Source organism: Arachis hypogaea, chromosome 3 (genome assembly GCF_003086295.3).
Source record: "Arachis hypogaea cultivar Tifrunner chromosome 3, arahy.Tifrunner.gnm2.J5K5, whole genome shotgun sequence".
In the NCBI taxonomy this organism is placed as follows: domain Eukaryota; kingdom Viridiplantae; phylum Streptophyta; class Magnoliopsida; order Fabales; family Fabaceae; genus Arachis; species Arachis hypogaea.
In genome coordinates, this window is record NC_092038.1 from 41,030,122 (window position 1) to 41,057,445 (window position 27,324).

The window sequence follows — 27,324 nt, forward strand, 5'->3', positions numbered from 1 at the left end:
TCAATCACATCTTTTTAAAACCATAACTTTTCAAATCATATCTTGTTAATCACATCTTTTTCAAAATAGTTTTCAATCAAATCTTTTTGATTTCTAATTTCAAAATCTTTTTCAAAAATCACTTGATTTCTTTTCCGCTCTTGGTTTTCGAAAATCAATTAGTGTTTTTCAAAATGTTTTCAAAATCTTCTACTTAATTTTCGAAAATTTCTTCCCTTCTTCTCACATCCTTCTATTTATGGACTAACACTATTCCTCAATGAACAATCCGAACTCCATCTTTCCTTGATAAGTTCGAATTTTCTACCTCTTCCTTCTATTTTTCTTTTCCTCTGACACCTCAAGGAATCTCTATACTGTGACATAGAGGATTCCATATTTTCTTGTTTTCTTCTCTTTCATATGAGCAGGAGCAAAGACAAAAGCATTCTTGTTGAGGCTGACCCTGAACCTGAAAGGACCTTGAAGCGAAAGCTAAGAGAAGCTAAGGCACAACTCTATGTAGAGGACCTAACAGAAATCTTCAAAGAAGAAGAACCCATGGCAGCCGAAAACAACAACAATGCCAACAATGCAAGGAAGGTGCTGGGTGACTTTACTGCACCTACTCCCGACTTCTATGGGAGAAGCATCTCTATCCCTGCCATTGGAGCAAACAACTTTGAGCTTAAGCCTCAATTAGTTTCTCTAATGCAACAGAATTGCAAGTTCCATGGACTTCCATTGGAAGATCCTCATCAGTTTTTAGCTGAATTCTTGCAAATCTGTGACACTGTCAAGACCAATGGGGTTGACCCTGAGGTCTACAGACTTATGCTATTCCCTTTTGCGGTAAGAGACAGAGCAAGGATATGGTTGGACTCACAACCCAAAGAAAGCCTGAACTCTTGGGAAAAGCTAGTCAATGCCTTATTGGCAAAGTTCTTTCCACCTCAAAAATTGAGTAAGCTTAGAGTGGAAGTCCAAACCTTCAGACAGAAGGAAGGTGAATCCCTCTATGAAGCTTGGGAAAGATACAAACAATTGATCAGAAAATGTCCTTCTGACATGCTTTCTGAATGGAGCATCATAGGTATCTTCTATGATGGTCTATCTGAACTGTCCAAGATGTCATTGGATAGCTCTGCTGGAGGATCTCTTCATCTGAAGAAGACGCCTACAGAAGCTCAAGAACTCATTGAAATGGTTGCAAATAACCAATTCATGTACACTTCTGAAAGGAATCCTGTGAACAATGGGACGAGTCAGAAGAAAGGAGTTCTTGAGATTGATACCCTGAATGCTATATTGGCTCAGAACAAAATATTGACTTAGCAAGTCAATATGATTTCTCAAAGTCTGTCTGGAATGCAAGCTGCACCAAGCAGTACTAAGGATGCTTCATCTGAAGAAGAAGCTTATGATCCTGAGAACCCTTCAATGGAAGAGGTGAATTACATGGGAGAACCCTATGGAAACACCTATAATCCTTCATGGAGAAATCATCCAAATCTCTCATAGAAGGATCAATAGAGACCTCAACAAGGTTTCAACAACAATAATGGTGGAAGAAACAGGTTTAGCAATGGCAAGCCTTTTCCATCATCTTCTCAGCAACAGACAGATAATTCTAAGCAGAACCACTCTGACTTAGCAACCATGGTCTCTGATCTAATCAAAACCACTCAAAGTTTCATGACTGAAACAAGGTCTTCCATTAGAAACTTGGAGGCACAAGTGGGTCAGCTGAGTAAGAAAATTTCTGAACTCCCTCCTAGCTCTCTTCCAAGCAATACAGAAGAGAATCCAAAAGGAGAGTGCAAGGCCATTAACATGAACTACATGTCCGAATTTGGAGAGGAGGAAGAGGCAGGGAGCGCTACTGAGGAAGGCCTCAATGGACGTTCATTGGCCTCCAATGAGTTCCCTAATAAGGAACCATGGGAATCTGAGGCTCACACTGAGACCATAGAGATTCCATTGAATTTACTTCTGCCATTCATGAGCTCTGATGAGTATTCTTCCTCTGAAGAGGATGAAGATGTCACTGAAGAGTAAGTTGCCAAGTACCTTGGAGCAATCATGAAGCTAAATGACAAGTTATTTGGTAATGAGACTTGGGAGGATGAACCTCATTTGCTCACCAAAGAACTGGATAACTTGACTAGGCAAAGATTACCTCAAAAGAGACAGGACCCTGGGAAGTTCTCAATACCTTGTACAGTAGGCACCATGACCTTCAAGAAGGCTCTGTGTGACCTAGGGTCAAGCATAAATCTCATGCCTCTCTCTGTAATGGAGAAGCTAGGGATCTTTGAGGTGCAAACTGCAAAAACTCACTAGAGATGGCAGACAATTCAAGAAAACAAGCTTATGGACTTGTAGAGGATGTTCTGGTAAAAGTTGAAGACCATTACATCCCTGCTGATTTCATAGTCCTAGAGACTGGGAAGTGCATGGATGAATCCATCATCCTTGGCAGACCCTTCCTAGCCACAGCAAAGGCTGTGATTGATGTTGACAGAGGAGAATTGATCATTAAGAATCCCTTGTGTTTAAGGCTCAAGGATATCCCTCTATAACCATGGAGAGGAAGCATGAAGAGCTTCTCTCAAAATAGAGCCAAATAGAGCCCCCACAGTCAAACTCTAAGTTTGGTGTTGGGAGGCCACAACTAACTTCTAAGTTTGGTGTTGAACCCCCACATTCAAACTCTAAGTTTGGTGTTGGGAGGTTCCAACATTGCTCTGAGGATCTGTGAGGCTCCATGAGAGCCCACTGTCAAGCTACTGACATTAAAGAAGCGCTTGTTGGGAGGCAACCGAATGTTATATTTATCTATTTTTCCTTTGTTATTTTATGTTTTCTGTAGGTTGATGATCATGGGAAGTCACAAAATCAATTGAAAAAGTAAAAACAAAATGAAAAACAGAAAGAAAAATAGCACACCCTGGAGGAAGACCTTGCTGGCGTTTAAACGCCAGTAAGGGCAGCAAATGGGCGTTTAACGCCCAGTCTGGCACCATTCTGGGCGTTTAACGCCAGAAAGGGGCACCAGACTGGCGTTAAACGCCAGGAAAGGGCAAGAAGCTGGCGTTAAACGCCAGAAATGGGCACCAGCCCGGCGTTTAACGCCAGAATTGGCATAAAGAGCATTTTTGCTCGCCACTTGGTGCAGGCATGAATTTTCCTTGACACCTCAGGATCTGTGGACCCCAGAGGATCCCCACCTACCCCACCACTCTCTCTCTTCTTCACCCATTCACCAATCACCTCAAAACCTCTTCCCCAAAAACCCCTCACCTATCAAATCCCACTATTCTTTTCACCACTCACATCCATCCTTCATAAAACCCCACCTACCTCACCATTCAAATTCAAACCATTTTCCCTCACAAACCCACCCATTCATAACCGAACCCTACCCCTCTCTCACCCCTATATAAACCCATCTTCACTCCTTCATTTTCACACAACCTAAACACTACTTCTCCCCCTTTGGCCGAACCACAAAGCCACCTCCATCTCCTCCATTTCTTCTTCTTCTACTCTCTTCTTTCTTCTTTTGCTCGAGGACGAGCAAACCTTTTAAGTTTGGTGTGGTAAAAGCATTGCTTTTTGTTTTTCCATAACCATTTATGGCATCCAAGGCCGGAGAAACCTCTAGAAAGAGGAAAGGGAAGGCAAAAGCTTTCACCTCCGAGTCATGGGAGATGGAGAGATTCATCTCAAGGGTGCATCAAGACCACTTCTATGAAGTTGTGGCCTTGAAGAAGGTGATCCCTAAGGTCCATTTCAAACTCAAAAAGAGTGAATACCTGGAGATCTGTCATGAGATCCGAAGAAGAGGTTGGGAAGTTCTTACCAACCCCATTCAACAAGTCGGAATCTTAATGGTTCAAGAGTTCTATGCCAATGCATGGATCACCAAGAACCATGATCAAAGTGTGAACCCGGACCCAAAGAATTGGCTTACAATGGTTCGGGGGAAATACTTAGATTTTAGTCCGGAAAATGTGAGGTTGGCATTCAACTTGCCCATGATGCAAGGAGATGAACACCCTTACACTAGAAGGGTCAACTTTGATCAAAGGTTGGACCAAGTCCTCATAGACATTTGTGAAGAGGGCGCTCAATGGAAAAGAGAATCAAGAGGAAAGACGGTTCAACTGAGAAGGCATGACCTCAAGCCCATGGCTAGAGGATGGTTGGAGTTTATCCAATGCTCAATCATTCCGACTAGCAACCGGTCCGAAGTTACTATAGACCGGGCTATCATGATTCATAGCATCATGATTGGAGAGGAAGTAGAAGTTCATGAGGTTATATCCCAAGAACTTTATAAGGTGGCGGACAAGTCCTCTACCTTGGCAAGGTTAGCCTTTCCTCATCTCATTTGTCACCTCTGTTATTCAGTTGGAATTGACATTGAGGGAGACACCCTCATTGATGAGGACAAGCCCATCACTAAGAAAAGGATGGAGCAAACAAGAGATCCCACTCATCATGAAATCCCTGAGATGCCTCAAGGGATGCACTTTCCTCCACAAAACTATTGGGAGCAAATCAACACCTCCCTAGGAGAATTGAGTTCCAACATGGGACAACTAAGGGTGGAGCACCAAGAACATTCCATCATCCTCCATGAAATTAGAGAAGATCAAAGAATCATGAGAGAGGAGCAACAAAGGCAAGGAAGAGACATTGAGGAGCTCAAGCACTCCATAAGATCTTCAAGAGGAAGAACAAGCCGCCATCACTGAGGTGGACCCGTTCTTTAATCTCCTTGTTCCTTATTTTCCTGTTTTTCGAATTTTCATGCTTATGTTTATCTATGTTTGTGTCTTGTGATCATTAGTGTCTTAGTGTCTATGCCTTAAAGTTATGAATGTCCTATGAATCCATCACCTTTCTTGAATGAAAAATGTTCTTAATTGTAAAAGAGAAGAATTGCATGAATTTTGAATTTTATAACAGATTAATTATATTGATGTGGTGGCAACACTTTTGTTTTCTGAATGTATGCTTGAACAGTGCATATGTCTTTTGAATTTGTTGTTCATGAATGTTGGCTCTTGAAAGAATGATGAAAAAGGAGACATGTTACTGAGGATCTGAAAAATCATAAAATTTGATTCTTGAAGCAAGAAAAAGCAGTGAATACAAAAAAAAGAGAAAAAGAATAAAGTTGTGATCCAAGGCAAAAAGAGTGTGCTTAAGAACCCTGGACACCTCTAATTGGGGACTCTAGCAAAGCTGAGTCACAATCTGAAAAGGTTCACCCAGTTATGTGTCTGTGGCATGTATGTATCCGGTGGTAATACTGGAAGACAGAGTGCTTTGGGCCACGGCCAAGACTCATAAAGTAGCTGTGTCCAAGAATCATCATACTTAACTAGGAGAATCAATAACACTATCTGGATTCTGAGTTCCTATAGAAGCCAATCATTCTGAATTTCAAAGGATAGAGTGAGATGCCAAAACTGTTCAGAGGCAAAAAGCTAAAGCCCCGCTCATCTAATTAATACTGATCTTCATAGATGTTTTTGGAGTTCATTGCATATTCTCTTCTTTTTATCTTATTTGATTTTCAGTTGCTTGGGGACAAGCAACAATTTAAGTTTGGTGTTGTGATGAGCGGATAATTTATACGCTTTTTGGCATTGTTTTTAGTATGTTTTTAGTATGTTTTAGCTAGTTTTTAGTATACTTTTATTAGTTTTTAGTCAAAATTCACTTTTCTAGACTTTACTATGAGTTTGTGTGTTTTTCTGTGATTTCAGGTATTTTCTGGCTGAAATTGAGGGACCTGAGCAAAAATCTGATTCAGAGATTGAAAAGGACTGCAGATGCTGTTGGATTCTGACCTCCCTACACTCGAAGTGGATTTTCTGGAGCTACAGAAGCCCAATTGGCGCACTCTTAACGACGTTGGAAAGTAGACATCCTGGGCTTTCCAGTAATATATAATAGTCTATACTTTTCCCGAGATTTGATGGCCCAAACCGGCGTTCCAAATCAGCTCAAAACTGCCCGGCGTTAAACGCCGGAACTGGCACAAGAATGGGAGTTAAATGCCCCAACTGGCACAAAAGCTGGCGATTAACTCCAAGAGAAGTCTCTACACGAAAATGCTTCAATGCTCAGCCCAAGAACACACCAAGTGGGCCCGGAAGTGGATTTTTATGTCATTTACTCATCCTTGTAAACCCTAGGCTACTAGTTCTCTACAAATAGGACCTTTTACTATTGTATTCTCATCTTGGTAGCTATCTTTAGTCTTATGCTATCTTAGATCATGGGGGCTGGCCTCACGGCCATGCCTAGACCTTGTTCTTATGTATTTTCAACGGTGGAGTTTCTACACACCATAGATTAAGGTGTGGAGCTCTGCTGTACCTCGAGTATTAATGCAATTACTATTGTTCTTCTATTCAATTCAGCTTGTTCTTGTTCTAAGATATCACTTGTTCTTAAACTTGATGAATGTGATGATCCATGACACTCATCATCGTTCTCACCTATGAACGTGTGCCTGACAACCACCTCCGTTCTACCTTAGATTGAGTGGATATCTCTTGGATCCCTTAATCGGAATCTTCGTGGTATAAGCTAGAATTGATGGCGGCATTCAAGAGAATCCGGAAGGTCTAAGCCTTGTCTGTGGTATTCTGAGTAGGATTCAATGATTGAATGACTGTGACGAGCTTCAAACTCCTGAAGGCTGGGCATTAGTGACAGACGCAAAAGAATCACTGGATTCTATTCCAACCTGATTGAGAACCGACAGATGATTAGCCATGCCGTGACAGGGTGCGTAGAACATTTTCACTGAGAGGATGGGAGGTAGCCACTGACAACGGTGAAACCCTACATACAGCTTGCCATGGAAAGGAGTAAGAAGGATTGGATGAAGACAGTAGGAAAGCAGAGAGACGGAAGGGACAAAGCATCTCCATACGCTTGTCTGAAATTCTCACCAATGAATTACATAAGTATCTCTATCTTTATGCTTTATTCATATATCATCCATAACCATTTGAATCTGCCTGACTAAGATTTACAAGGTGACCATAGCTTGCTTCATACCAACAATCTCTGTGGGATTGATCCTTACTCGCGTAAGGTTTATTACTTGGACGACCCAGTGCACTTGCTGGTTAGTTGTCCGAAGTTGTGATAAAGAGTTGAGATTACAATTGTGCGTACCATGTTGATGGCGCCATTGATGATCACAATTTCGTGCACCAGATGACTTTCTAGTTACGGGGGTAGAGCAGCAGTAGAAGCCACGTAAATAGGATTAGGGACCATGATGAATGACTGATCCTGTATACTCATTGCCTGTGATGTCATAGGAGTAGTTGGAGTAGAGGGCGAGGAGTGAGAAGTCTCAGGGGTACTAGTAGAACCCCCCTTCTACCTTGACCACAAGGTCGATCCGTGACATCTCTACCTCTTGTCATATCTGCAAAGAGTATATCAATTAACACTAGTCACAAAAATTATGTAATAGCAAAGATAAAATTCATAGACACTTTAAATCACATAAATCAGCAAATACAACACAAATTCTGTGTATGTTTATATTATTTGGAAAAAATTTTGACATAACCCCCCTAAAGTTGGACATATATCCACCTTTTCGATTTTCACAAATCCAACCAACCTCAATAAAAAATTAAAACCTAAAAACAACCAAAACATATCCAAAATAACTTAATCAGTTAACTAATTAGTTGAGTTCCTAACTACTTAGGTGTTTTAATTTGTTCATCATCAAACCAATAACTTAATCAACAACACCTCAAAATATGTTTTGGTTAGAATCAGAACCAAAATAACAAACACAAAATTATAATAATGAATCAGAACCAAAATTATAATAAGAAATCATACCTTATTCCTATTTAGAAAAAGGAAAGTTCAGAAGCATTACCTGAATAAGAGCACTAGCATCGAGAAGAAGACGGAGGAAAAAGTGGCGGTAGTAGCAACGACAGAATCCGACAGCAGCAACGGTGATGACAAAAACGACGAATAGCGCGAAGAAAGAGGGGGGCTGCCAATGCCAGAGGTGGCTTCCAGAGAGGAAGGGGTTGCCGGAGATACGAGAGGGGTTGAGAGAGTGTGGGAGGCAGGAGGGTTAGAGAGAGAGAGAAACTCAAATGAGGAGGAAGAGGGTTCGTAGTTCGAATTTAGGGCACAATTACCATTAGATTTACTGGTGGATAAATCCGACGATAATATGTTGCAGGTTACCAAAACACAGCGTCTCACTAAGTGGGTTTACCGTCGGATTTTTCTGCCAGTAAACCCAACCCTATATGTCGTGCCATTTTCGTCGTTTTTCTTCTAATTATTACTGGCAGATTTATCGTTGAAAATGAGAATCCGCCAGTAATATTTTGACATGATGAATTTCACACCTAAATCGCCAGTAAAAATTTTGTTATTCTGCGATATTAAATCCGAATGTATTCAACGTTTTCCTTGTAGTGGTGACTATCTCTCTTGAACCTACCTCAGTTGTCCAATGGTTGGACATTTCTCATACACTCAATTTACACAGCAACACCTTAACACACAATTGCATTCTCAGCAGGACATGCATTTACAAATCACTCGCTCTCTTCATGCATCACATTCTACAATTTTACATGAATTGCATCATGAATGTTTAGCACGATTCGAATTATTACACCTTCACAACACATCGAGCATACAAATTCAAAACATATTAATCCACCAGCACCACTTAGAAGATCAAATAGAATAAAAGAGTTTCCAATGTATCTTTAAGATTTTCGATGCGCAAATAATATCTCTACTCATTAATTGATGCATTCATCCAACTACAAATATTTCATATCTAATTCTGTCTCTTATTCTACACTATCTACTAATAAATTATCCTTTTCTCTCGGTGTTTCCACAATTGATGAGCCCAAAACCCACAAAGATACTATCACTCAAGAATGCTAGAGAAAGGCCATTAGTGTGGAGCTTTTGGCCTCGAGCAAACTAAAACCTAGAATCTTACACTTTTACCACTATGCAAGAAAGCAATTGGTTGTTGCTAGGTATTCAAAGTCAAGTTTAACCTTGATGGTTCGATAGAGAAGCAAAAAGCACGATTAGTGCGAAGGCTACATATAATGGTATGGTTTGAGCTATTTGGATACTTTTAGTCCAGTAGTCAAGATTACTACTGAACCAATACTGGCCCTCACTACAACTAATGGTTGGTATTATCATCAACTTGACGTTAGTACGACCTTCTTACATGGAGAATTGAAGAAAACCATGTACATGAAGCCTCCACCAGGGTTACCTATCTCTTTAGCTAACTTGGTTTGCAAGCTTGATAGGTCCTTATATGACCTCAAACAAGTTAGCAGATAGTAGAATCTCAAATTATGCTTAATCTTCTCTGCTAATGGTTATAAATAGTCAAAGAATGACTATTCCTTATTCATCAAATCTGTCTCATTTTCTTCTTTCACTATTATATTGGCTTATGTTGATGTCTTGGTCTTTGCAGAAAATGACCTTGCAGAAATTTAGTCAATAAAGTCCATTCTTGATAAATAATTCAAGACTAAGGACTTCGCCAATTTGAAATATTTTCTTTGCAAGAACAAATATAGGGATTAACCTTTATCAGAGATATACACTAGATTTATTAGAGGAAGGTGGACTGTTAATCTGTAAACCAACCTCCGCTCCCATGGTCTACACTCTCAAATTGTCAAAGGAATCAAGTTCACCATTAATTGATGTATAGCAGTATTGTAGATATTTGATAGGTTAGTTTACCTCACAAATACACTATTAGACACTTGTTTTGTAGTGGGAAAGCTTAGTGAGTTCTTAAGCAAGCCCTCTATTATCCATCTTCAAGCTGTCCATCATGTGTTAAAGTATATCAAGTCTACATTAGCCTTTGGACTATTTTTTGCAGCCAATTCTAAGCTCAAAATCTCAAAATTTGTTTATTCAAATTGGACATAATCCTAACATATGTTGCTCCATCATTGGATTCTGCTTCTTCTTAGGTTCATCTCTCATTTCCTAGAAGAACAAGAAGCAACCCCATCATATCCTGATCATTCTCTGAGGCAGAATACAAGTCATTAGTTGTAGCAACTTATGAAGCACGCTGCTGTTCTTATCTACTCAAGAACGTTCACATTGATCACCCTCAACCAATTTCTCTCTACTGCAATAGCCAATCATCAAAATACATTGCACCCAATCCCATCTTTCATAACTACTACATTGTTTGAAAAAACTATTCAATGGATTAATCCGTCTTTTACTGATTTATACAGCTGATCTATTCATAAAATCCTATCTTGCTCTTTCTCCTTTTTCATCATGTACTTCCAAACTTGGTATGCTCGATTTTCATAAACCTAACACTTCTAACTTGAAGGACATATTATCTGATTGTATATCTTAGAATTTAGCTTATCTATATAGTTAGGAGTTAGTAAATATTATCATTAGACGACTAGTTAGCTAAGATATTTTGTAACCTCCATTGATATAAATTAAAAGGTAATTAACTAACAAAATTAATTGAGCTTACCATTTTCACGCTTCCTTTTATTCTTTTTTCTTTTGTGAACTCTTTTTTTTCTCTCTTTTATTGCTCATTTGTTTTTTTCTTTTTACAAAATAAAAATTAATTTTAATATATTAGTAATATAAAAGAATTTTATATATATTTTTAATTATATAATATTTTATTAATAGAATAACTAATAATTATTAAAATTTAGATATAATTAAATAATTATACAAAATATTTTACTTAATATATATAACATATAAAAAGATGTATAAAGATAAGTATGATACTGAGTCCAAAAGCTTCTAGCTAATAAAATTTCTTAATGTATGTGATATCATTACGTATTAGAAGTCCACATCACTTATGTTACATTTAAAATAATAATATTCAAAGACCATGTGTGTTACAAGAAGATTGGTGTGTAAGGAAAGTCAATAATGATAAAAACAGTGGTCAAGATCAGAGTCACCAGTGGATAGCTACAAAGTCATTCAACAAATTTATTAAAATCATAGCGTTTACATATGCACTCATTACTTAATCCACATCATCAGATGAGTATGTTTGCTTAAAAACATAAATATAACTAATATGATCTGAAGAGTTGTTAAGTAATTAAATTTTTTAATACAAAATGGTTGTTGAGATAATTATGTCAGCAATATGATTATTAATAATATGCATATGCTTTCTGATAGGAACATGAAAACGACTATTAAACAGTTGTTCCTTATTATTACACTCACAACCGTTATTATTTTAAAACATTAACAAAAATTAAATTACGTGTTTGTCATCGCTTTTCTTTCCATTAATGTGACATTGAGTTTTCTTTAGCCATATATGAACACTAGATACATAATCAGCTATTGTTATAAGGCGATAATGCTAAAAAAATAATATCCAAAATTATTTTATATAATATAATATTTATAATTTAATATATATAATATATTAAATTATATATTTACTATATTTAAAATTATATAATTATCTTAATAATACTTAATAAAATATTAAATAAAATAATTTTTATTGTTTAAATTATTTTTTATTATTTTCTAGATATTATTATTATAAATACAAAATAATTTTATAGTAATATTGTAATTAAATTTCATAAATAATAAGATATCTGGACTAAAATCATATTTATAATTAAAAAATACGTATTATACAAGACGTCTCTAGTACGAATTGAGAGATAGATCGAGAATTTGTGGGTCAAGGCGGATGTCGGATTATTTGACTGGAGCAATAGAGGGTGGTACCTGTAAAAACACTCCGACGTTCAAGTCAGAATGGATCTAAGAGATATAAAGTGTGAAGAATGAATGAATACCTGAAAGGATCTAGGACTCTCTTTTATATAGGTAATGGTGAATATCTTTTCTTATTTTATTTAACTAAAATAAAGAAGTCATTTGAATTTAAATGTTGGTTAGAAGCTCTAATAAATCAGTTTTGGACCTTCTAAAAGAGTGGTATAATTTGGTTTTGGGTAACTGGGTTTAAAAGCTACTTCAAATATGAAATCTGTGGATCGAATTTGTAACACGTGTTCATAAAAAAAATATCGTAAAAAAGGTTTGATTGTTTTATTAAAAAAGTTATTTATTTTAGTATGTAATATATATATATATATATATATATATATAATTTCTAATTATAAAGATTAATTTACTAGTCTTTTGTCCGAAAGACAAAAACTGTATATATAACAGTTAAAAAGCAATGGCGCGCTTAGTAGGCAAAGTTTGCATGCATCACTGGTATTTGCGTCACTTTAGAAATTGTTATTGCGTTTGCGTGTATTCAATATTTCAATTCGTGAATCCCAATCAATTCAGTATCAATATCACCCTAAAAGCAACCGATATAATTTCCATTTTTCATTTTATTTTTTCAAGAAGAAAAAATGGCATATTCGCAACTTGGCCACTAATATATACACTAAATAATTTTTATATAAAAAAGCTTTTTTGGTAAAATCATATTCTCAATCTAGTTTGAACTTTTGTCTGTTTTAAACCAAACCAACCATAAAAGCCACATGTTTAATTAATAAATAAAAGCATATCGAATTTTACTAACTAATTAAAATAATTTAAAACTTCTTTAACTTAAATAAAAATCTTGTATTATATATAGTGTTAACTACAAAAAATATCGTCAAATTATTCAAACGCCAACAAAAATATGTAAATTTTATTATTGACAAAAATATCTTTAAATAATTTTAAAATGCAGTAAAAATGTCTAACAATAAATATGTATTTTTAAAAACTGTTTTAGATTAAATTTTGATACAATATTTTATAAATATAATTATAAAAATAAGATATTATTATTTTTAAAATTTAGTAATTTTTTGTTAAGTATATATTATAAAAATGAGATATTATTAACATAGAATTTTTTTGTGTTCATTCATAAATATTTTATTTTCATAATAGCAAATTTTTAAATAAAAAATAATAAGTGTGATTGGGTGAATAACTTTCTTGGACCCCAAACCCTTGAATAAAGTAGTTCGGTAAGAGCGAAGAAACAGCCAAATGAAAAGAAGAAACGTCAAAGCCATCAACATATTATAACATAATTTTATATATAACCTCCGATTAAACCTCCACCACATTCTTAGTTGCAGTTTCATCTGGCTATATATTCATATATCTCATCAAGAAGTTAAAGGGGCATACCAAAGAGAAGAAAGAATCTCATCAACCCAGAAGTGATTAAGCAAAACGCGCCATGGTATTTGAAACAGCTTCTTCTTTCATTGCCAGCTGGCTCACACCCACTTGTCTCTTCGTCTTCGTCAACCTTGTCATCGGTACCATAGCCATCGTTTCTCGTTTCGCCACCCATCATCAACGGCAGCAAGTTGACTCTTCGGGTCAACTCGTCCGTTCTACTTCTCTTCTGGACCGCGTCATGTCCTTCAACCTCTATTCCTATAAAGATGATGGACATAACTCAGTTCAGGAGAATCACGAGTTGGCCCAACAAAGTCTGGGTCAATCTGTGTTAGACCAAGTCAACTCCTCCGAAAGAATGGATGACTCAGCTCAATATGAGTTGACCCGGACTCCATCTTTGTTGGAAAGATTAAAGTCAATAAAATTCTACAAATCAGAATCAACAAAGAAAGTTAAAGAGGAAGAACCTGAATTCGGATCCGGACACCAACCCAGTGCTACAAAGGACGGGTTGGATCGGGTGAATTCGGATGAGGATAGAAGAATAAGGAACTTATTATCGAGAAGGTGGGAGGGAGAGGAGTTATTGGGAGAAGAAGTAGACAAGAAAGCTGATGATTTCATCAACAGGTTTAAGCAGCAGCTTAGGCTTCAGAGGCTTGATTCAATACTACGTTATAGAGAGCTGCTCAAGAGAAATTAATATCCATCATAGAACAACCTTTTGGATTTCATGTTTCAATTATTTATTTTGATTTGAAGCATGTGATGTGTAATAGGATGAAGAAATCTACACTACTTTAGTAGATTTGATTGTTTCATAATGATAAATGATACATGTGCACTCTTTTTGCAATTAAAACTTAGATAATAACATATCTCAACCATCAATACTATGAGATTTATAAATTTTTTTATACGAATTTGATAGTTGAGAATGTTAATGTCTAAATATTGATAAAAGCTATGTTAAATTGTTTTTATTTTTTTACCAAACGAACTCAACACAAAAGATTGAAGCAAAAAAAAAAAAAAAACCACAAAGTCATAAAAGCTAACCCAATGTAAAATAAATGAAAAGCTACCCTATTTTCGTCTTATTAGTAATGCATGTTTTGGTTGGATTTTTTTTTTCTTCTATTTTTCAAGCGGAATACAAATTTTAATCCTTTAATATTTGGCTGAAGATGCAACTTTAACAGGCATCGCTTAATCGCTTATTGGTAAACGTTATTTTATTTTGTTTGTTATACTGATGAATATACTTTAAACCTAAAATGTTATTTACATACATATTACTCAAATTTCTGACCACTTTTATTGGAATATTCAATTCCTCATCTAGAATATTGTGAGACATTGATAGCATACAGCATAGCAAGTTGTAACTTCCCTTTTATTCATATATATATATATATATATATATATATATATATATATATATATATATATATATATAGGAAAAGTATAGGTAAACAATAAAAATATTAAATAATATAAATAATAGATATATCAGATGTTTATTTACTAGTATATGGATGATTATTTTAATATTAAAATTTAGATGTTTAATTTGGAGATGTAGTGTGTTTTTATTTGATTGGTAATTATTCACATTATTCAACAAAATTATTGTCCCCCTAGCATTCTCTCTCTCTCTCTCTCTCTATATATATATATATATATATATATATATATATATATATATATATATATATATATATATATTCTTTCTAGTTGCTCTGGAACAATTAGGACATTTTCTAGAAGAAATACGAGGTTTTGCTTCTGGCGGCAACATGCTAGGGGGTGGTGGTCCCGCTTATGGAGTCAAATCAATACGTTCTAAGAAGAAATATTGGAATCTCTTCAATCTCATAAGTATCATACTAAATCCCATCAATCGAATCGCTTTTTCGAGAAATACGAGACATCTAAGTCATACAAGTAAAGCAATCTATTCCTTGATAAGAAAAAGAAAAAACGTGAATGGTAATTGGATTATATATATATATATATATATATATATATATATATATATATATGCAATTTGAGCCATCTTTTACACTTGTCATTTTTTTTCTTAAAAAATTATTTATTTTTTAAATTGATTTTCGAAAATTTTCTTTAATTATATTTGTTTTTATTTTTTTAAAGAATCATATTAATCTTTTTATCACTTTTTATTATTAACGACATCAAAATTTACTGATATAATATGTTAAATAATATCATACTAACTATATAATACACCTCTAACAATCTTAATTAGCTGTTATTATAAAAAATTAATGCAATTAGATTAAATTAATTTCAAATTGAGAAGACTTGATGCATTAAAATCCTTTAATTTAAAATTACTTTGATCTAGTTTTATAAACCTATCATATTAGTACTTAATTAAAATTGTCAGATATATATCGTGGTATCACTTAACACATTATATAAGTAAATTTTGATACCATAAATAGTGGCAGATCCAGAAATTTTATAAGAGGGGTCAAATTAAATATAAAATAAATTAAAATATAACATAATAAAAAGTTAACAAAATATAATTTATAGTGAAGGTTGTAGTAGGCTTCGAGAATGGGAGTTGAATCTATGCCTTCCTTTTTGCAGCTGTTATAACCCTTTTAAACAAAACTTTCAATTCTGATTCTGTTTGTACTCAGCAGCGGAAATTTATGAGACAAATTATTTTTGTCTCATGAATATCAGAAAAATAGAACACAACAGAGAAGAGAAAAGCTAACACCAGCATATATCCTGGTTCGGTTGCCTTGTGCTATGCAACCTACGTCCAGTCTCCTCCACAACAATGGAGGAATTTCCACTATAGTTAAAAGTATTACATACACCAATTTCACACTCAAGTTCTAATCTAACTTGACATTGGCTATGCTAACACCTAACTATTCACTCTTAGTGCTAACCCAACTAAGAAAGGGATACCAAACAGGTACAAGATACAAGACACTTAACCAACCTAAAGAAATCAGAAAATAACTCTAGGCTTTTCTCTCAAGTGTATCACTTAGCCTTTTTCTTCTCATAGCTTTTACTTGAGCTTTCTCACGATGCCTTTTCTTACAAGAAATTACAGAAAGATAAACATAGAAAAGTACATTACAATCAGTAAAACATGAAGGAGATTGACTTCATCAACAGCCTTTGTGCTATGCGAAAACCAAATTAGCAAGCCTCTGATTCAGTTCTTCATACTGGCGGAATGCACCTTTGGTTAGGTTACACTGTCCAGTTAGTTGAACTTTCTCAAAGAACACTTCTCAAAACAATACTTCAATACTCTAGTTTTCTCTCCTTGCCTTCTGAATGAACAGCAAGCTTCTTTTATCTCCTTGCATTTTCTTGGTTCTTCTTCCAAGGTCAACACCTTGAGCCTTGAGCTTCACCAACCCACAGATTCACTTTTTCTCCTTAATCCCCAGATTAGAAACTTCGCCTCTGACTTTTTCATCTTGACTGAAAGCCATAAATTAGCAACCATAGAATTCTTCCAATGGTCAACTTAATCTTAGCCCTTGAACATCAACTTGGTCCCCAAGTCATGTTTAAGACCGTGGATACACAGCAAAGAAGAACAGAAACTATCTTTCCTTTGTATCCCATTTCGGATAGAGCAGAGAGTTGGAAAGAAGAGATGAAGATCTGATGCATGCAAGAGGAAATGAGTTACCTTTAACCTAAGCTTGGTTTGGTTTGAACTGGGTGATTTGAAATCTGCCTTTCAAGCTTAATCTTTCTCTTTCTTGCTTCTTTGGTGATAAGCTTATGGAAGAAGCTTTCTCTTCTCTTTCTTACTTTTTTGAAACTCTGATTTGACTTAGACAAAGAGACGGGAACGTTGCTTTGGTTTGAGCAAGATGGAGGGAATCACTTTTCTGAAATCAGATCGGGCTTAGATCGGGTAGTGATATGCTTGGCCCGTTTTGATTTCTTTGGCTTCTTTCTTTGTTTTTCCTTGGGCTCTTAATCTTGCTTTCAGCCCAACATCCTTGCTGATTGCTTTTTCATTTCATTTGGGCTATTGAATTTTGGCCTGCAATAATAAATAATTAGTAATAAGTAATTATAATTAATCAACACTAATTATTTATTTTTCCCAAAAATAATGTTTGTCATCACTAATTAATTTGGTTAATTTCTTAACTCAACGATCTCCCCCTTGATGACAAACATGGTTTTAAGCAATAATCAAAAGGAAATGAATTTGAGTGAGTTCAGAAACTCCCTTTGAATTTTGTCATTTGCTCTTGTGTTGCTCCCCCTTTCCTATTCAAGATTAGCTCCCGTTGAATTTATGCTTTCCTCTTTGTTCCTATTTTACATTACACTTAAAGATAGTACAGTGAAGAGCTATACACATCAAATAGGCAACACCATATATAACCAGCCCAATCATTAAGCTGATATCAGCAGCAAAAGCAGCACGTGAAAACAAGTTTTGATGCAGTAAAGCCAAAAACAGCCAAAAACGTATCCTAACACATTTTACCTAACACATTTTACCATCCTATTGTCCTACTCCCCTTTTTGTCATCAAGGGCAGACAACAAGCAAGATCAACAAAGCAACATATTGAACCTGCAGAAAAGAGTTAGACCATAGTCCAAAGTACTAACTGAATTAACAAAAGTGCAACAATATTTAGAGTTATTACAGTCATCCAAGATAAAGACAGTTCAAAAGTAGCTAAAGAAACAAAATTCATGAGACAAAAAGAGAGCAACAGCAGCAGTTTTCATGAGACAAATCTTAGGCATTAGAACCATTCCCCTCCGAATCAGCTTCCTCTTCAACATCTGTGGCAGGGTCGTCATCCTTTTGAAGGTTATCAATGAAGGTCATGAACACAGCCACTCTCTCCCTTGATTTCTTTAGGAAATTCTCATGCTTGCTAGCTAATTTCCTTTGTTCTTTGCTCATTGCAATCATGTGATTTGATTGGAAAATGAATTCCTGAACAACATCCTTTACCATATTTAGTAAAGCAAATTTCTTCCCAGTAGAGATGGATGTACCCTCAGTGGATAGGGACGGAGAGTCCTCAGGAACAAAGTCATCATCTTCATCATCTAAGACCACCCTTTCAGATTGAGTAGGTCCTTTGTTCTGTTTCACTCGTTGAGAGCGCACAGGAACCGACCTGGATTTGGGTTGTGTTGGTTCGGGAATAGGTTCCTCAGGCGCCGGACGTTTGCCCTTGAAGGAGCTAGGCTTCGCAGAACCAGGTTTTAAGGAGCCTGGCTTAGAAGTTGTGGCTTTCGGTGGTGGTGTCGGCTTGGCAGGGGCAGGGTGCCTTAGCGTGGTCTTGGTTCGTGCCATGGGAGCAGAGCGAGGAGGAGAGGTAGAAGGAGAAGGTGAAGGAGTGAAATTAGGGTTTTGAGAGTGAGTTGATGGTCTAGGAAGCTTATGAATCTTTTCACGCGGTGCTCTTTTAGCAATAACTTTCTTCCCCATTTGGTTAGATTTAGGCTTTTGATGGAAGAGAGGCAGTGGAGTGAGAGGGAAGAAACCGAAGGGTTTGAGGAGAAGTTATGGAGGGAAGAGAGGGAGTGTTGGTAACCGTACCCAAAAGTGGATTTCCAAAACCATGCAACTGCATCACCTTTTGAAATGACATGAAAAGACCTGACCTCATAAAAGAAAGATTTTATTTGATTTAAAAAATAAAACAGAAAATTAATTTTAAATTTTGAAAAACCAAAAAAATCAAACTAAAAATCTTTTTGGATAAAAAACATTAAATGAAAAATTCTTAAAAAAAAAAGCACTCAGCCCACCAAAAACAACAACAAAAAATGTAACATTCATATATGGGCCTAGAGATGGTTGGATTTAAGGAAACACATTGGACCATTCTAGATCTGATTTTGGAGTTAGCCCAGATTAACTTTCACTTGAAATAAGCCCTGAACACGCTGATTTGAAGGAAACATTCATCACCTGCCCAGAATTATCTCATGCCTGTTTATGAGACAAAAAGCTCCAACAAATACATCAGCATTTTTCAAATAAGGAATCATAACTCAAAATTCCTAGATAAGTCCTAAGCATGCAGAATCTATCCTCAGCTAATGGTTTTGTGAAAATATCTGCTAATTGCTCCTCAGATTTAACAAATTGAATACTAATATTCCCCTTTTGGACATGTTCTCTTATTGAGTGAAATTTCACTTCAATATGCTTAGTCCTAGAGTGCAAAACTGAAATTTTAGAAATATTGATGGCACTCATATTATCACACATCAAGGGAATATTTTCAGCATTTAATTTGTAATCAGCAAGCTATGTTTTTAACCATAAAAGCTGAGAACAACAAGAAGAAGCAGCTATATACTCAGCCTCTGCAGTGGATAAGGCCACTGTTGGTTACTTCTTACTTGACCAAACATTTAAGGACTTTCCAAGAAAACAACATAGGCCTGAAGTGCTCCTTCTATCAACTCTATCACCAGCAAAATCTGCATCACAATAACCAACTGCAGAAAAATAATCAATCTTAGGATACCAAAGACCAAAATTGGATGTGCCATGAATATATCTAATGATCATTTTAACTACTGAAAGATGTGACTCTTTAGGTTTGGATTGAAACCTTGAGCACAAGCCAACACTTTGCACAATGTCAGGTCTAGAGGATGTTAAGTACATAAGAGATCCAATCATTCTTCTATACCTAGTCTCATCTACATCTTTCTCAGTTTCTCCCTTATCTAATTTAGAATTAGGATGCATGGGAATTCCCATGGGTTTGGCATTTTCCATACCAAATTTCTAAACTAATTCCTTGGAATACTTCTCTTGATGAATGAAAATACCATTTTTAGTTTGTTTAATTTGCAGCCCAAGGAAAAAATTAAGTTCACCCTTCATACTCATGTCAAATTCACTTGTCATGAGTTTTCCAAATTCAAAACAAAGGGATTCATTTGCTGATCCAAAAATAATGTCATCAATATATATTTGGACTAGAATAAAAGAATCATTAGAATTCTTGATAAATAGAGTTGTGTCTGTGGTGCTGATGAGCGGATAATTTTTACGCTTTTTGGCATTGTTTTTAAGTAGTTTTTAGTAGAATCTAGCTACTTTTAGGGATGTTTTCATTGGTTTTTATGCTAAATTCATATTTCTGGACTTTACTATGAGTTTGTATATTTTTCTGTGATTTCAGGTATTTTATGGCTGAAATTGAGGAACATGAGCAAAACTCTGATAGAAGGCTGACAAAGGACTGCTGATGTTGTTGGATTCTGACCTCCCTTCACTCGAAATGGATTTTCTAGAGCTACAGAACTCCAAATGACTCGCTCTCAACGGTGTTGGAAAGTAGACATCCGGAGCTTTCCAAAAATATATAATAGTCCATACTTTATCCGAGATTAGATGACGCAAACTGGTGTTCAACGCCAGTTCCATGCTGCATTCTGGAGTCAAACGCCAGAAACACGTCACAAACCAGAGTTAAACGCCAAAAATACATTTCAACTTGGCGTTTAACTCCAAAAGAAGCCTCTGCACGTGTAAAGCTCAAGCTCATACCAAGCACACACCAAGTAGGCTCCGGAAGTGGATTTTTGCATCAATTACTTATTTTGTAAACCCTAGTAGCTAGTCTAGTATAAATAGGATATTTTAATATTGTATTAGACATCTGGGTTTCATATTTTATCTTAGCATCCATCCTTGGACGTTTAGTTCTTAGACTTTAGGGGCTGGCCATTCGGCCATGCCTGAACCTTGATCACTTATGTATTTTCAACGGTGGAGTTTCTACACACCATAGATTAAGGGTGTGGAGCTATACTGTACCTCGAGTTTTAATGCAATTACTACTATTTTCTACTCAATTCAGCTTATTCTTATTCTAAGATATTCGCTACACTTCAACATGATGAATGTGATGATCCGTGACACTCATCATCATTCTCACCTATGAACGCGTGATTGACAACCACTTCCGTTCTACCTTAGAACGAGCGAGTATCTTGGATTCCCCAACCAGAATCTTCGTGGTATAAGCTAGAACCCTTTGGCGGCCACTCTTGAGAATCCGGAAGGTCTAAACCTTGTCTGTGGTATTCCGAGTAGGATTCAAGGATCGAATGGCTGTGACGAGCTTCAAACTCGCGATTGTTGGGCATGATGACAAACGCAAAAGAATCAATGGATTCTATTCCGACATGATCGAGAATCGACAGATGATTAGCTGTGCTGTGACAGAGCATTTGGACCATTTTCACTGAGAGGATGGGATGTAGCCATTGACAATGGTGATGCCCTACATACAGCTTGCCATGGAAAAGAGTAAGAAGGATTGGATGAAAGCAGTAGGAAAGCAGAGATTCAGAAGGGACAAGCATCTCCATACACTTATCTGAAATTCTCACCAATGATTTACATAAGTATTTCTATCTTTATTTTATGCTTTATTTATTATTATTTTCGAAACCTCTATAACCATTTGAATCTGCCTAACTGAGATTTACAAGATGACCATAGCTTGCTTCATACCAACAATCTCCGTGGGATCGACCCTTACTCACGTAAGGTATTACTTGGACGACCCAGTGCACTTGCTGGTTAATTGTGCGAAGTTGTGACAAAGTGTGATTCACGTTTGAGAGCACCAAGTCTATTGGCGTCATTGTTGATAATCACAATTTCGTGCACCAGGTGCCTCTTTGAAAATTATTTTTCAAAAGAAAAGAGCTAAGTCTCTCATACTAAGCTCTAGGAGATTGTCTTAAACCATAGAGAGCTTTAGATAATTTGAAAACATAATCAGAATGCTCTTTATTTTCAAAACCAGGTGGCTGCTCCACATACACTTCTCTATCTATCACACCATTTAAAAATGCACATTTCACATCCATTTGATATAATTTAAAACCACAAAATGCAGCATAGGCTAAGAGAAGTCTTATGGCTTCCATTCGGGCAACAGGGGCAAAGGATTCATCAAAGTCTATTCCTTCTTCTTGGTCATATCCTTGTGCCACAAGCCTTGCCTTGTTTCTTGCAATGCTGCCATCTTCTCCTAACTTGTTCCGAAATATCCACTTGGTGCCAGTCACTTTCTTTCCACTCGGCCTTGGAACCAAAGTCCATACTTGGTTCTTCTCAAACTCAAGAAGCTCATCCTCCATTGCTTTAACCCAAGAAAGGTCACTAAGGGCTTCCTTGACATTTTGAGGCTCTATTTGTGAGAGAAGGGCAATGTTTGAACCTTCGTTTGCCCTTTTAGTGGATGACCGAGTTCTAACCCCTTGAGAGATGTCCCCAATGACAAATTCCTCAGGATAATTCTTCAAGAATCTCCATTCACAAGGTCTGGTGGACTTGGAGGTTGATTCAATTACCAAGGGATTTTGGGTGCTGCTGTTTTTAGGATCTCCCTCAGATTCATGAGACAAAAGGGAATTGTCTCTCGAAGTTTTAGCAGCTGCAGTTTCTATGTCATGTTGAGCAGAATTTCCATTTTCTTGATTTTGCCCAGTTTCAACTTCCTTTTGAGCTTGATTTTCTGCATCACAATCTTCCAAAATAATTTGCACCAAGTTAGTATCACAAAAAGTAATATGTATGGACTCTTGAATAATCATAGCATCTTGATGATAAACCCTATATGCTTTACTAGTTATGGAATATCCTACAAACAAACACTCATAAGCCTTTGGATCAAATTTACCCAAATTATCCTTATTATTTAAAACAAAACATTTGCATCCAAAGATGTGTAAGTAGTCTAAGATTGGTGGGTAGCCTTTCCAAAGTTCATAAGGGGTTTTCTTCAAAAATTTTCTTATAATTGTTCTATTCAAAATGTGGCAAGCCGTGTTAACTGCTTCAGCCCAATGGAATTTTGGAATATTGCTCTCACAAAGCATAGCTCTTGTCATCTCTTGTATGCTTCTATTTCTCCTTTCCACCACACCATTTTGTTATGGTGTCCTTGGACAAGAGAAGTTGTGAGATATTCCAAATTCCTCACAAAAGGATTCAAATAAATTATTTTCAAATTCAGTTCCATGATCACTTCTTATAGAAGAGATTTTCAAATCCTTTTCATTTTGAATTTTCTTGCAAAAAGGTTCAAAGGCCGAAAAGGCTTCATTTTTGTGTGCAAGAAATAAAACCCAACCAAACCTAGTATAATCATCCACAATTACTAAACCATAATGTTTACCACCTAGGCTTTGAGTTCTTGTTGGACCAAATAAATCAATGTGTAGCAACTCAAGTGGTCTTTTAGTAGAGATGTCTTCCTTTGGTTTAAAAGAACTTTTTGTTTGTTTTACCATTTGGCAAGCATCACAAGTGATGTCTTTGTCAAACTTTATCAATGGAAGACCTCTTACTAATTCTTTCTTTACAAGTTTCTTTATTTGAAACATACTTACATGGCCCAATCTCTTGTGCCGTAACCACTTTTCAGATTCTTTAGAGTGAAGACAAGCTACATTTTGATCCTTTAGTTCATCAAGAGTGAGTCCATACATATTGTTAAAACGCTTGGCAAGAAACATCACTTCATTTGTCTTTTCATTCACAACACAGCATTCAGATCTTTTGAAAGTCACTAAATATCCTAAATCACACAGCTGACTAATACTCAAAAGATTGTGCTTCAAACCACATACTAAAAGTACCTCATCAATGAAAGTTGATTGCTCATAACCTACTTTTCCAACAGCAATGATTTTACCTTTGCCATCATCTCCAAAGGTCACAAAACCTCCATCATACTTGTTTAGTTTGATGAAGTAGGTTGACCTTCCAGTCATGGGCCTTGAACATCCACTATCCATGTACCACATGTCCTTTTTGTTCTTGGATGTTAGGCAAATCTGCATGAAGAGTTTCAAGTAGCCTTAGGTATCCAAATTAATTTGGATCCTTTGAAGTTAATCCATCTTGGTTGCCCAAGTGCATTGAAATCACAAACAACATTATAAACTTTGTTTCCTACAACTCTCTTTTCAATGAAGCATTGTGCATATGAGTGACCAAATCTTTTGCAATTAACACAATGACTTTTTATGTGTGTTGCTGAAATTGGGGTGAGTTATATTGCTTGAAGTGATTAAATAGTTGAAATTTTTTGGTTTTTGGAGGAGATGTATTTCTTTTGACAAACTAATTTTTGTTATAATTATTCCTCTTTGCAAAAATATTTTTACCAGAATTTTTGAAACTCTTTGGATTTTTCGAAAATGAGGTTTTGTTGTAGAAAATTGGTTTCTTGAAAGCAGCCTCATTTTTCGAAATGTAACCCAAACCTGGTCGGTTTGAGCTCGGATCAGTTCTTGGTGAAGGCTCAGCTTCATTTGTGTATATTTCATCAACTTTTTCTTCAAGAGTTGAAACATATCCAACACCCGATTTGTTTGGTATGGATTTGGTATTTGATGAAGAAGCCACAAACTTTATAGAGGAAACATTGGAAACTGCATCTTCCTTGAACTTTGAGCAAATTTGGCTAAGTCACCATTCAGCCTTTTAATCATATCATTTAATCTTTTATTTTCAGCAATTAACTCATGAGAATCCATAGTGTGCTTTCCTTTTAATTTTTCAAGTTCAGATTTTAAAAATCTGTTTTCTTCAATAATGTCCAGAGCGCATTCAGTTTCCTTCACTTTTTCTTTCAAAAAATCATTTTCAGCTCTTAACACATCTCTTTCAGATCTGCACTCATTGTATTTATCTAGCAGTTTTGATGTATTTAAGGTGAGATCATCAATAATAGCATGTAAATCATCTATGGTTAAATCATAGTAATTTACCTCATCAAGATTGTTGTTTCCAGCCATGAAACAATCTTTGTCTTCACCTTCAGATTCTTCTTCTTCATTTGAGTCATTTTCAAGATCCTCCCAAGCTGCCATGAGTACTCTCTTCCTTTCCTTCTTTCCTTTGTCCTCCTTCTTGAGCTTTGGACAGTTTAGCTTGAAGTGTCCAGCCTCCTTGCAGTGATGGCACGTCACCTTGCTCAGGTCGAACTTGTGGTCCTTTGAACTTGAACCCTTGTATTTGCCCTTGTTCTTCACCATCCTTCTAAATTTCCTAGCAAAAAACAAAAGCTCATCATCTGAAATATCATCACTAGACTCACTCTCTTTTGGTTCTGTCTGTGACTTGAGGGTTATTCCCTTTTTTTTGAGTCTGTGTTTGTGTGTGTGGCTTCATAAGCAAGGAGTTTTCCTCTCATCTCATCATAGGTTATGGGACTTATGTTGTTGCTCTCGGTTATGACAGTAGCAGTGTTTTCCCATTCTTTTGTGAGGCTTTTAAGGAGTTTTCTCACCAAGGTTTGTTCTGCATAGTTTGTACCCATAGCATCAAGGTTGTTGATTATGACTGAGAATCTCTCAAACGCTTCATCAATGCTTTCTCCATCCTTCATGCTGAACATCTCGTACTCTTTTCGCAGCATATCAATCCTCGTTTCTTTGACTTGTTTAGTGCCTTCGTGTGTAACCTGGAGTTTTTCCCAGATTTCTTTGGCTATCTTGCATCTAGACACCTTCTGATACTCTTCAAAGCTGATAGCATAGTGAAGAAGGTTGATTGCTTTAGCATTCAGTTCTATCTTCTTCTTGTCATCTTCGTTCCACTCAGCTTCTTCTTTTGGAGTCACCACTCCATCAGCACTTGTTTTTGTTGGGATATTGGGACCGCTCACAACAATCTTCCATATGTTGTAGTCAATGGATTGGATGAAGATCCTTATCCTTTCTTTCCAGTAGGAGTAGTTCTTCTCGTTGAAGAAAGGTGGCCGGTTGTTTGATTGACCTTCAGTGAGAGTGTAGGCAACAGTGGTTGTACCCAAGTTGTTCGCCATTTGATCTTTTCTCCAAGCGGTTAAGCTTGATTCTTGAGACCTTAGCTCTGATACCAATTAAAGGTTGTAGTAGGCTTAGAGAAGGGGGGTTGAATCTATGCCTTCCTTTTTGCAGCTGTTATAACCCTTTTAAACAAAACTTTCAATTCTGATTCTGTTTGTACTCAGCAGCAGAAATTTATGAGACAATTTATTTTTGTCTCATGAATATCAGAAAAACAGAACACAACAGAGAAGAGAAAAGCTAACACCAGCATATATCCTGGTTCGGTTGCCTTGTGCTATGCAACCTACGTCTAGTCTCCTCCACAACAATGGAGGAATTTCCACTATAGTTAAAAGTATTACATACACTAATTTCACACTCAAGTTCTAACCTAACTTGACATTGGCTATGCTAATACCTAACTATTCACTCTTAGAGCTAACCCAACTAAGAAAGGGATACTAAACAGGTACAAGATACAAGACACTTAACCAACCTAAAGAAATCAGAAAATAACTCTAGGCTTTTCTCTCAAGTGTATCACTCAGTCTTTTTCTTCTCATGGCTTTTACTTGAGCTTTCTCACGATGTCTTTTCTCCTAAGAAATTTCAGAAAGATAAACATAGAAAAGTACATTACAATCAGTAAAACATGAAGGAGATTGACTTCATCAACAGCCTTTGTGCTATGCGAAAACCAGATTAGCAAGCCTCTGATTCAGTTCTTCATACTGGCGGAATGCGCCTTTAGTTAGGTTACACTGTCCAGTTAGTTGAACTTTCTCAAAGAACACTTCTCAGAACAATACCTTAATACTCTAGTTTTCTCTCCTTGCCTTCTGAATGAACAGCAAGCTTCTTTTATCTCCTTGCATTTTCTTGGTTCTTCTTCCAAGGTCAACACCTTGAGCCTTGAGCTTCACCAACCCACATATTCACTTTTTCTCCTTAATCCCCATATTAGAAACTTCGCCTCTGACTTCTTCATCTTGACCGAAAGCCATAAAACAGCAACCATAGAATTCTTCCAATGGTCAACTTAATCTTAACCCTTGAAAACCAACTTGGTCCCCAAGTCATGTTTAAGACCGTGGATACACAGCAGAGAAGAGCAGAAACTATCTTTCCTTTGTATCCCATTTTGGATAGAGCAGAGAGTTAGGAAGAAGAGATGAAAATCTGATGCATGTAAGAGGAAATGGGT

At 36.2% G+C, this 27,324-nt stretch overlaps 1 protein-coding gene and 1 non-coding gene across 2 annotated transcripts; one reads left to right on the plus strand and one right to left on the minus strand.

Annotated features, from left to right (window-relative positions):
* Positions 1-945: 945 nt before the first annotated feature.
* Positions 946-1,053, minus strand: LOC112793783 (small nucleolar RNA R71). Its single transcript, XR_003198478.1, has one exon. It is a non-coding gene; the product is annotated as a small nucleolar RNA R71 (small nucleolar RNA).
* A 12,063-nt stretch (positions 1,054-13,116) lies between these two features.
* LOC112790351 (uncharacterized) lies at positions 13,117-14,122 on the plus strand. The gene has a single exon (XM_025832701.3). The coding sequence runs from the start codon at positions 13,313-13,315 to the stop codon at positions 13,961-13,963; it is 651 nt and encodes a 216-aa protein (XP_025688486.1). The 5' UTR covers positions 13,117-13,312; the 3' UTR covers positions 13,964-14,122.
* Positions 14,123-27,324: the final 13,202 nt, after the last annotated feature.

Coding starts and splice junctions, on each gene's coding strand:
- LOC112790351 (XM_025832701.3), top strand. CDS start 13,313: ATGGTATTTGAAACAGCTTCTTCTTTCATTGCCAGCTGGCTCACACCC.